The sequence below is a fragment of the Monopterus albus genome, unplaced genomic scaffold (assembly GCF_001952655.1).
Source record: "Monopterus albus unplaced genomic scaffold, M_albus_1.0 scaffold47.1, whole genome shotgun sequence".
Lineage (NCBI taxonomy): Eukaryota > Metazoa > Chordata > Actinopteri > Synbranchiformes > Synbranchidae > Monopterus > Monopterus albus.
The window spans coordinates 1,471,889-1,484,315 of NW_018127927.1; the positions used below are offsets into that span (position 1 = coordinate 1,471,889).

The 12,427-nt window shown below is 42.0% G+C and overlaps 1 protein-coding gene across 3 annotated transcripts in view; it reads right to left on the reverse strand.

The window, feature by feature from the left end:
- Positions 1-12,427, reverse strand: part of gabra3 (gamma-aminobutyric acid type A receptor subunit alpha3) — a 98,588-nt gene that overhangs the window by 11,003 nt on the left and 75,158 nt on the right. For all 3 annotated transcript variants that reach the window (XM_020600504.1, XM_020600506.1, XM_020600505.1), the window contains exons 6-8: positions 10,837-10,919; positions 2,491-2,634; positions 1,040-1,192 (exon numbers count right to left, since the gene is read on the reverse strand). In XM_020600504.1, coding sequence (XP_020456160.1) covers positions 1,040-1,192; positions 2,491-2,634; positions 10,837-10,919 — 380 coding nt within the window. The remainder of the gene's footprint in view (positions 1-1,039; positions 1,193-2,490; positions 2,635-10,836; positions 10,920-12,427) is intronic.

Here is a 12,427-nt window from a genome sequence, read left to right on the forward strand (position 1 = left end):
ACACAGCAGTCTTATATCCCACTAAATCAAAAAATTTTAACAATTTAGACTGTATGAAAGCTACATTGGTGTGATCCCTGTACCCCATCTTATGCACAATTCTTATTGCTCTTTTTTGTAATATATACAATGGTTGAAGTGAGCTTTTGTATGTATTTCCCCAGTTTTCAACGCCATACTCTAAGTATGGTAAAAATTATGCAGCAACAACAGTTGAAAGACGCAGGGGAAGGGCAAATTACATTTCGTCTCTGAGTATAGGTAGATCTAAGGAGAGACAGTGTCCTTGAAATAATTAATGCTGGATGGACAAATTGACTCTATTGTTATTCATAGTACGACTGAAGGAGAACACAGTCAGTCACATCTATAAAGGGGAAAATGTCAAATACTAAATCAAATGGATTTTGTGTGGCTTACTTTAGCATATTATTTAAAAAATATGGTGGTTCTCTGTAAGGTTGTTAAGTGTTTCTGTTTTAAATTGTGAAGTTTTGATATGCCATTTCCTTAAAATTTTGCCTTTTTTAAATTCCTCCACTGTGAATGTGTGATCTGACTTATTAATGGTCCATGGTAACGTCAGGTGGATTACATCCATTTTTAAAACTGATGTGCCTGGTTTTATCTAAAGTACCCAGGCTTCAGTAAGTAATAATACTTCAAACCAGGCGGGATGTTATATAGTTGAAGCAAGTGCACATCCTGTTCCAGAGGCACAGTGCCTCATTTATCACCTGCCACATTTGTTTTATACTTTCCAACTTATTTCTGATTAATTAGTGGTTTTTCAGTTTCAGAGGCACAAACTAATACTGTTATTAAACTCCCATGTGCACCTAAATACACCAAGTTATGCTGGGGAGAACTGTTTAAAACCAGCTGCAAAACAAGCAACTTCCTGTGTCACCTAAAGATGTGAACAAATGTTACTTTACCTATTTTGTTCTTACCACATAATTTAAAAGCTACACCAGATTATCTAACCTGTTAAATCAGTCATTTTGTGTTGGATTAAAAACAAAATGGTGGCACTCACCAAATACAGTGCGTGCAGGAACCGATTCTCTGTTTAGCCAGAAGGAGACCTGAGACAGTATGACAGTCATGATGCATGGCAGGTAGGTTTGAATCACAAAATAGCCAATTTTTCTTTTCAAATGGAAATATGTTGTCATCACTACATATTCTCCTGAGGGAGAGGACAGAAACAGAAACACACAGGGTCATAATTATTGATATAGTCATGCCCAGTTGGATTTATTAAAGTTATAATATTGCATCATCAAAGTAGCTCCTAGTATTAAGTCCCTTAGATGAGCCATTAAACAATATGAAACTGTAGAAAATGTCAGTTAATGTCACACGACATAATGTGCACTTTCTACAAAAAGTCACATAACCAGCCTCGATTTCACAGTTTAAATTATAAAATAGAGAAGCAAAGAAAGTGTCAAGTGACATGATAGATTACATCACTGCAGATTTGATGATAGTCTGAAAATTGTCTTAGTTAAAAGACTGTAGACGTCATGGCACAGGAGCACTTCCTGTTCCTCCTCAAAATAAGACAACTGTTGGACAAACCTTGAATTGAGGCACTGAGCACTGGAAGTCTGGAAAATAAGGTTGCATATAGAGTACCCCAGTGTCACGCCTTTCAAAATGTTAACAAACCTCTGAATGTCATTATGGACAGCAAGAGACTCTACCTCAAAGTTTAGTTCTTGGAGCCAGACTGCTTTCAGCGCTCTACCCAGTCTTCTTGCATTGCTACTGAAGCTGCTGGCTGGTTGATCTCTTTGCAAATTAAATGGCAACTATATTATTTGCAAGAAGTTCTAAGTTGCCATTGTATAAAAGTATTGTATAAAAGGTTTCTGCAGTAGTATTGATGAGAATTTCAGTTTATTCAGAAATGTGGGCTGTCAGATTTTCCTTTAATTCTCTGTTTATAATGTTGACTCTAGCCTATAGACCAAAACAGAATGGAAATAAGACTTTCACCTCTTTCACACCTCATATTATCTCTGTAAATGTGCTGAATAGTTTCCAAAAACCTGATAAGTCATCATTTTTCAGTGGGTCCAAATAATGCAAGCTGAATCCAAAATGACAGAAACTGGAGAACAGTACAGTGCAGACTGTTATTTTATGCAAACATAACAGTCAACAGAAAAGAGGGAAGGCAACTGATCCGACCATAAATTTATACAGGAAAAACTGATTTGTACTGTATCATTCAAGTGTGCAGTAGGCGTTCTGTCCCATCATACACTAATTTTGTTTCACTGCTTGCAGTACCCCCCATCAAATTGACAACGTTTGCTTTGCTGACCACCCTGCACACATTGCAGATATATGGTACAAGCTTAATATGGTGGTTTGGTTGAGGCCCTGACCTTTTGCCTGTTCGAACATACAATTTAATTTGATTTAATTTTGAGTATACTGCTGTCTGGGCTGAGGAATGGCATATAATGTATGTACCTGTGCTGGATCTGATGGTTTCTTTGCCAATAACATGTCCCAGTAAATCATACTGGTTCAGCCTGGAGCCGTCTTCTGCCACAGCAACGGACCTCTCATCTCCCTGGGTCCACAGGTAGATCACCTCGTTATTGGTGTAAGCATCTGGGCAACAGTGTTTTTTTTAAAGTTAAGATATGGATTAAAAACCAATGTACAGAGACATTTTTCTCTTTTCTGTGAAAGCTGTGGAAAATATGATCAACAGTTGCTATGACATAGAGAGGTGGTGTAGAAAAATCAGTGTCAAGAAATACAGGAAGTTTGTTTTCAATACAGAAGTGAGACACTGAGTCCACGTCAACATTTTTTTTTACTTATCCAGTGAAATATTGAGCTTGTTAGCATACTGACATTAGCTCAAAACACAGTTGTGCCTACAGTAAGTACAGCCTCTCAGAGCTGTCAGCATGACTATAGACTGTAAGCTAATGTGGCAGCTAAGTAAGGATAGTCTTTTAAAAACCATGATAGCGCTCAGCCACTTCTCTGTTTAGCAGTCCCTTGAAGCATGAAACCCAGTGGGTGCTCCTTCGCTGAACAAATGTGCATATTACATCACTAATTATACGCACTTTATATATAATTTTCAGGAGTAGGAGCACCCACTCGGCTTATGTTTCAACCCATACAGTGTGCATGCATAAAGCGCTGCAGACAGTGGCTGAGCAGAGCCGATCCTGCAGCAGCAGCCATGTTGTAACTCAATTCTCACAAAATAGTTCATATAATATCAGCGTGACTGTCTAAGAGAAAAGAGTTGTGAATATGAACACACAGAGATCTATTTGGTTCATTTTACGCCGCTAGAACAGATTCGCGCATGCACGTTGTTTCAGCTTGTTCTGTCTCCTGACTCTACAAACTGGATGGTTGAGCATTGCCCTTGCTCACAGGTACTTTTATTTCACAACTTTGCCATACAAGGATACTGTGTCCAAAACCCTGTGTCCCACTCCAAATACATCCGTATCGGAACATACACCATGCAGTTAACCCCACTGCTACATCCCTTTTCCTTTTGGAACGAAAATGTTTTCTTCAACACCTACATACAGTATAATATATATCTAAACTATAACATCTGCACAAGTTAACACAACTTAATATAATGTACAATTCTCAATCCTAGTGCCTAACATCTTTGTATTTCTGTTTATCATATCTCTAAACAAACATTTGTTCCACATGAACTAAAACATTTGTTCAACCTAAACATTTATTCAACATAACTTCCTCCTTTCTCTCCTTTCCGTATTGAAACTAATGTCACTAAGTACACACAAAGTCCCTTAAGTATCCAGGTGGATGTACAACTCGACCTGCCCAAGTTACAACAGTCTGTGATTTCCCCATGTGCGGTGTTGTCACGGAGTCCCCGTTTCTGTCAGGCTGTGTTGGGTTCCGTATTTGGGCTGCCATTTCCACCTCTTTCCTCAGATGTCGACGGTTCCTCCTGAGGATTTTTCCCGTGCCAGTCTCCACTTCCCAGATATGGATCCTGCCCAGCCATTTTGGCTTTTCTCATCAGCCGTTTGGCAGTCTTTACGGCTGATTCTGCCTTTCCGTTGCTTTGTGGGTAGCCAGGTGAGGAGGTTGTGTGTGTGAAATCCCATATTCGGCTGAACTCTGCAAACTCTGTTGAACTGTACTGGGGTCCATTGTCAGAAACAACAACATCCGGGATTCCCTATCGTGCGAAATGGGCTTTTAGTTTTCTGATTACCGTGCTTGATTTTGTATCTGTCAAATAGTCAACCCCCTCCCTGAACTGCCACCTTATTGTGGTGGGGAAGTTTGAGTACCCGAGTAATCCTAGGAGCTATGTTGTCAGGGGCTATATGCCCCTGGTAGGGTCTCTCTAGGCAAACCGGTCCTAGGTGGTGGGTCAGACTAAGAGCAAAAAAAAAAAAGCCCTTTATGAATAGAATTTAATCAAAGACCGTGATGTCGCTCGGCATGGCACAACCGGGGCACCACCCTGGAGCCAGGCCTGAAGTTGGGGCTCAAATGCGAGCGCCTGGTGGCCGGGCCTCCCCTCATGAGGCCCAGCCGGGCCTAGCCCAAACGAGTGACGTGGGGACGTCCTCCCGTGGGCCCACCACCTGCAGGAGGATACATAAGGGGGTGGTGCACAGTGGATCAGGCAGCAGTCGAAGGCAGGGTCCCCGACAACCCGATCTCTGGACATGGCGACTAGCCCTGAGGACATGGATTGTCACCTCGCTGGTGGGGAAGGAGCCCGAGCTTGTGCAGGAGGTTGAGAGGTACCGGCTAGAGATAGTCGGGCTCACGTCCATACTCAGCTTGGGCTCTGGAACCTTACTCCTTGAGAGAGGCTGGACTCTCTACTACTCTGGAGTTGCCCACGGTAAGAGGCGGCGGGCTGGGGGGGGCTTGCTCATAGCCCCCAAGCTTAGCCACCATGTGTTGGAGTTTACCCCAGTGAACGAGAGGGTCGTTTCCCTGTGCCTTCGGGTCAGAGATAGGTCTCTCACTGCCATTTGTGCCTATGGGCCGAATGGCAGTGCAGAGTACCCGACCTTCTTGGAGTCCCTGGGAAGGGTGCTAGAAAATGCCCCGACTGGGGACTCCATTGTTCTACTGGAAAACTTCAATGCTCACGTGGGCAGCGACAGTGATACCTGGAGGGGCGTGATTGGGAGGAATGGCCCCCCCAATCTGAACTGGAGTGGTGTTCTGTTACTGGACTTCTGTGCTAGTCACAGTTTGTGCATAACAAACACCATGTTCAAGCATAAGGGTGTCCATCAGTGCACGTGGCACCAGGACACCCTAGGCCGAAGGCCAATGATTGATGTTGTGGTTATTTCATCTGACCTCTGGCCGTATGTCTTGGACAGTCGGGTGAAGAGAGGGGCGGAGTCAACTGATCACCACCTGGTGGTGAGCTGGATGCGATGGTGGGGGAGGAAGCTGGACAGGCTCAGCAGATCCAAAAGTATTGTGAGGGTCTGTTGGGAACATTTAGCAGAATCCCCTGTCAGAGAGATCTTCACCTCCCACCTCCGGCAGAGCTTTGACCAGATCCCGGGGGAGGTTGGAGACATTGTGTCTTAATGGACCATATTCTCCACCTCCATTGTCGATGCGGCCATTCGGAGCTGTGGACATAAGGTCTCCAGTGCCTGTCGTGGCAGAAATCCCCAAACCCGGTAGTGGACACCGAAAGTAAGGGATGCCGTCAAGCTGAAGAAGGAGTCCTTTTGATGTTTCGGATGCCTCCTGGGCGCCTTCCTAGGGAGGTGTTCCGGGCATGTCCCACCGGGAGGAGGCCCCAGGGAAGACCCAGGACACGCTGGAGGGACTATGTCTCTCGGCTGTCCTGGGAACACCTCGGCATCCCCCCGGAGGAGCTGGAGAAAGTGTCTGGAGAAAGGGAAGTCTGGACATCTTTGCTTAGACTGCTGCCCCCGCGACCCGATTCCAGATAAACGGAGGAAAATGGATGGATGGATGGACAAATAGTCAACCTCCCAGAAGTTTGAATAGTAGTCCAAAGTTATTAGATAGTCTTTGTTATTGAAGTTGAACAAGTCCGTTCCCAATTTAGCCCAGGGTCTGTCAGTGATCCCATGTGGCTGCAGTGTCTCCTTTTGTTGTTTTGCATCCACGGACCTACATACATCACATTTAGCAATGAATTTCTTGATGTGATCATTCATACCATACCAGTATATACTGTCTCTTGCTCTCCTGAGCCATCCCTCCATCCCCAGGTGTGATGAGTGAATGCGCTGTGTGATGTCGCTTTGGAGTGTGTCTGGTATCACAACTCTATCCCCTCTGAAAACTAGTCCATCCTGTGTGCTTAGTTCTTCCTGTAGTGAGTAATAGTGTGTTATTTCCACAGACACATCTTTTTTGCAATTTGGCCATCCTTTCCGTATCATTCGTATTAGTCTTTGCAGTTTAGAGTCTGCCCGTGTTGCTGCTCGGATTTTTTCCATCCTTTCTCCTGAGACTGGCACATAGTCAACCATATTGACATATTCAGTCTCTAATTCTGTCTGGCTCTTGTCACTGTTTTGTATGTATGCCCTACTCAGAGTGTCAGCGAGTAACATGTTCCGCTCTGGAACATATGTGATGTACAGATCATATTTTTGTAGTCTTAATAGCATTCTTTGCAATCGTTTAGGTGCGTTTGTCAGTGGTTTCTTGATGTTCTCTAGAGGTTTGTGATCTGACTGTACCTTTACGAGTCGTCCATGTGTGTACCGGATGAAATTTCTCTATTCCATACACTATAGCTAGACACTCCTTTTCAATTTGTGTGTATCCTTTCTCCGTCTGCATTAAAGTGCAACTTGCATTCGCCACTGGCTTGCCTTCTTGTGTCAGAGCAGCTGCCAGCCCTGTTTCACTTGCATCACACTGCACTGTCAGCTCATCTTCTGGGTTGTAATAGCTCAGAACTGGAACTTGCGTTATTTTTTCTTTCAGTCTTTTAAATGTGCTGTCCTGCACATCTGTCCACTCCCACAGACTCTCCTTGTGTGTGAGCTGTTGGAGGATCTCGCAGTCATCTGACAGGTGCTCGTAAAACTTGGATAAGTAATTTACCATTCCTACCAGTCTCTGAACAACTTTCACCTCCGTTGGTGCAGGCATTTCTGCAATGGCACGCACCTTCTCTGGGTCTGCCCTTAGTCCCTCTGCTATGAGCAGGTGCCCAATGTATGGAACTTCCTGCCTCCTGAGCTTGAATTTGTCTGCATTCAGTTTAATATTTCTCTCTCTGCACCTTTCCAAAAAAAGTCTCAAGTTTTTGTCGTGGTTTTTCTCTGCCTTTTGTTTTGTCTCATCTTCTCCTGTGATCAGGATATCATCAGCAATGATATACGTGCCTGTCAGGTTTTCGAGTGCTTGTGTCAGCTTCCTCTGAAAGACCACTGGCGCTGGGCTGATTCCCATTGGCATCCTCAGCCAACGAAATCTGCCAAACGGAGTAGCAAATGTGGTCAGATAACTTGACTCTTCTGCTAGTTTCACGTGCCAAAAGCCAGTTTGACATCACACACTGTGAAAACTTTTGCTTTTGCTAGTTCTGGCAAAATAGTTCTGGACTCCTCAGTTCCTCTTTTAGCACCTCCATCATGGCCACAGGGACTCTGCGCTTTGGGAGTTTCACTGGCTGTACTGTAGCATTCATTCATTCATTCATTTCCTACCGCTTAGTCCCTGAACGGGGTCACGGGTGGGGCCGGAGCCAATCCCGGCCAGCAATCGGGCGAGGGCGGGGTACACCCTGGACAGGTCGCCAATCCATCGCAGTGTACTGTAGCATCAATTTCTAATTTATATTCACCCTTCAAAAAGCCATCTCCTGTGAACACATTTTGGAATTCCATTTTTATTTCCTCCACTGTCTATGCACTTTCTCCTAGTGGTTTTGTTGTCACTATTTCATCCAGAGCATAGATGTTTTCATATTTGACTTGAAGGAGTTTCATCGCTTCACTTGCTTTTCTGCCCAGTAGAGGGGCTTTGTAGTGTTCTCCTACTACTTGAAACTCGACTCTGTATCGTTTTCTGATTCCTTGGATTTGTCATTTTGACCTTGCGTTTTCCCAGTGGGCTCAGCCTTGACTTGTTATACATCAACAGCACCTTATCTGTGCGCTCTATCTTCACATCCGGGTTCAACAGGCTGATTGGAATGACATTGTAGCACCAAAGTCTATTTGAAAGTCCACGGTATTGTTTCCCACCCTCATTCGTGCAAACAGTTGTTCTGATTTGCTCTGCTCCTCTCTAATCTGGTTCACTTCTGCTTTTTGTGTTACTGCTGTTACAGTCATAATGTCCTCACAGGAATCTGAGTCATGTTCTGCCACAGTGTGGACAGGTTTTCGGTACTCTTTGTCTCCTGCCTTGCTTCTGCATGTTATTGCAAAGTGGTTTTCTTTGCCACATTTTTTGCATTTCGTTCCATAAGCTGGACACTTTGCCTTGAGCCTTTCATGTGTTTTGCCACAATACCTGCAGTATATGTCATTGACTTTTCCTTTCTTTGTTGTCTGTTTGATTGCATGCACATCCTCCATACCTTGAGCTTCAATGGTTTTGCTATGCTCCTGTGAGATCTCCATAGCTCTGCAAATCTGTAGACATTTATGTAATGTGAGATTATCCTCTCTCAGCAATCGTACTCTCCAGGTGCAGCTGCATGTGCCACAGACTATCCTGTCTCTAATCAGTGAGTCTTTTAATTGTCCAAAGTTGCATGCGCTAGCCAGCATACTCAGATTCGTAACATATTTATTTAGGTTTTCACCTGGGGCCTGATTCCGAATAAAAAATTGATACCTTTACACTGTCTCATTAACTGTGGGATTACAGTGTTCGTCAAAATTTTCAATCAAGCCGGTTACCGTTGGTGAAGCCTCTGCGCCGGTCAGTGTGTCACACAGCTCTCTCCCTCGCTCCCCTATGAGGTAATAGAATAGCTTTGTTTTTTCCTTTTCCTCTGCATCCGGCATCGCTAATTCCATATAAAGTAGAAACTCTTCTTTCTATGTTTTCCACAACTTGCTCAGATTCGTGGAATCCAAACACAATTGCACCGGCGGTTTTAATCCTTCCATGGTTGCTGCTTCACTCTGTTACTTCTCCAGAGTTAACATTGAGTCATTGCTAGCCACCTAGCATAGCCGCCACCCGTACACTCAGTTTCTCACGTTCCGAAAGCGATAGCAAGTCCTTTACGACTTAGGAAACTTCAAAACACCGCTGCCACCATGTTTCAGCTTGTTCTGTCTCCTGACTCTACAAACTGGATGGTTGAGCATTGCCCTTGCTCACAGGTACTTTTATTTCACAACTTTGCCATACAAGGATACTGTGTCCAAAATCCCATCTCCCACTACAAATACATTCGTGTCGGAACATACACCGTGCAATTAACCCCATTGCTACACACGTAATCGCACACACACGAACACATGAGGACTGGCACACACACACACACAGACCTACACTGGATCAATATAACATCAAAAATGATATGCACTTTATTAAATCTGACACTGACAAAACAAAAAAACAAACATCAAAATCAATGTTGATGCCAATCACTGGCCCATGTCAGGGCCTAATAATAATAACAATCCCTTTGTGGTTGAAATGTATTTTTTGGAAATTATTTTATTTTTTCATTTTTTTTTCACATAAAAAACATGGGAGTTATGTAAACATACAGGCCTATAAAGGGATAAAAATTCCAGAAATATAATTCATATTTGATATGTATAAAAGATTGGCTAGTTTAAAGTGGAAAAAATATCAATTTATAATAATTTTATAGCTATGTTTGGGAATGTGTCAGATTTTGGTCCTAGGGACAATTGTGTGATTTTTTTGTCAGGATCTCCAGAGGGACATATGTGCTGATTTATAGGCTTAAAAAAATCAAGGTGTCAGTATGTTCTGGTGGACATTGTTATGGAGAGTTTCTACATTTCATTAAACATACTTTTACATTTCTGTACTGCAAGTTCCTGTTACTTAATGGCCAAATGTTTGTAAATACTGATATGTTAGTATGCAGTAAGCAAGCATTGGCCCACAAGTGAGAAATATTCATCCTCACTCACCGGCCACTTCATTATTATTCTTATTATTTATTCATTATTACCTGTACAATTGTACACAATAAAATGTAACACTTCCACCTTAACATTTATGAAGCTCAAAATGTGTCAGTTTTTGGTGAAATTGTCATTCAATTATATGTTTATTATTGAGGTCATAGTTAAATGTGCTCTTTTACTGGACAACATTATATTTAGAAGTGTCTGTATATTTTTGTTCTCTCCAGCTACATAGAGAGAGAGTCAGAATATTAGGATCACCTCATATAATGTAGTCCAGTACAACACCACTATTAACTAGGACCTCAATAATAAGCATATAATTGAATTTATACATTTATGGAAATTTCACCAAAAGCTGAAAATGTTTGAGCTTTATGTATATACAGAGATGTATAATCATACAGGTGTACCTAATAAAGTGGCTGGTGAGTGTATAAAAAGATGCATGCACAGATTTTCTAATTTAGTGTGTTAAATGCATTTTTGGCTCACCTGTATGAAGGGAACTCTCATATCAAGCTGATAGCTGACTACTTTTGCTGTTGCTAAAAAGCAACACATTTAAGCCTGACAAGTGTCCCTAGTATTATATTGCTAGGTGTGCTTTTAACACCTGCAGAGACCACCACTCTCAGTGCAATTTTATATTAAAAACCTTGTTTTCTTGTTACTATCTGGACTGACTTACAGCTTCCAAACTTCAGAGGACAGGCATGTGCATCCATCGGAAAATCCTCCAGGTGCATGGGGCACTCAGCGTGAATGGTCAACCTGAGGGTGGCAGAAATGGGGAGAGACAATACTTACTGGTCAGGCTGCAGTATGGCGGTTGTTATGAACATATCGTGACACATGTCACAGAACACAAAATACAGATTGCATTGCATAGAACACAATTCACTGTCGATTCACTGTCATCTTGCATAAATAAATCAGAATGAGCAAAAATGTCGGCCATGAGTTCTCCAGGAATTTTGATGCCACAAACCAGTAATTTTTTGAGAGGGCTGCCCTCTCTCTCTACCCTCCTATACCCACTCTGTCAGTGGTAATGAGTGCTCAGCTGACTGACAACAAAGAAAAAAACTGCAGAGAGCATCAAAGTTTTTAATTTGTACTTTGTAAATAAATAGAGAAATGGTCCACATTATGTTACCCATACATGTTTTTGCTGAGACAAAACAATAAACCCTTTAAACCATCATACAGTCCTGAGTTACTCAAAAGTGGACCTCAAACTTGGTTATTGAAACAATTACAACACTTATAGTGTATGTATGAATTCAAAACTGGATTATTTGAACAAGTAATTGTTGGTTAATGTGTAATTGTCATTTGTACATGTCAGCTAACCTGAATGTAGCTGACAACATCTGCAATGTCATGCATTCATTAGAAATATTTTTGAGTCTTGGTGGTGTGTAGGGTGTTTTACATGTAAACTTGTATATTATATGAAGAGCATGGCCAAAAAAAGTAGCCAATGATCAGATTCAATTGGTCTCACAATTATAAAAAAAGTGTGCCATCTTCCAGAATGTTCTACATATCGAGTTTATTGCATCCATTGTATTAGATGTAGCAATATCATGGCCCACGTCTATAGTCCGATTTATTGTTTCTAACCCTTGCAGAAAGCCTGTGCACCCATTTTCCACCCTCTTGGCTGCTCTCTGATGCTGCCTCATTGCCCATAAGTGATAAGTGGAAAATACATAAATGATCACAGTGCAACATCAATCAAACGTGAGGAACGCGCTACTGCATATCATACAGTAGAGCCCTGTATGTAGTAGAGATATTCAATTCAATTTTATTTGTATAGTGCCAAACCATTTATTATTAGGGTACTATGGTAATGCACTTCACACTTAACATATTGTAAAGATAAATAAATGTACTGTGGGTACGGAAAGTATTCAGATCCCCTTAAATTTTTCACTCTTTGTTATATTGCAGCCATATGCTAAAATCATTTAAGTTCATTTTTTTCCTCATTAATGTACACACAGCACCCCATATTGACAGAAAAACACAGAATTTTTGACATTTTTGCAGATTTATTAAAAAAGAAAAACTGAAATATCACATGGTCATAAGTATTCAGACCCTTTGCTGTGACACTCATATATTTAACTTAGGTGCTGTCCATTTCTTCTGATCATCCCTGAGATGGTTCTACACCTTCATTTGAGTCCAACTGTGTTTGATTATACTGATTGGATGTGATTAGGAAAACCACACACCTGTCTATATAAGACCCTACAGCTCACAGTGCA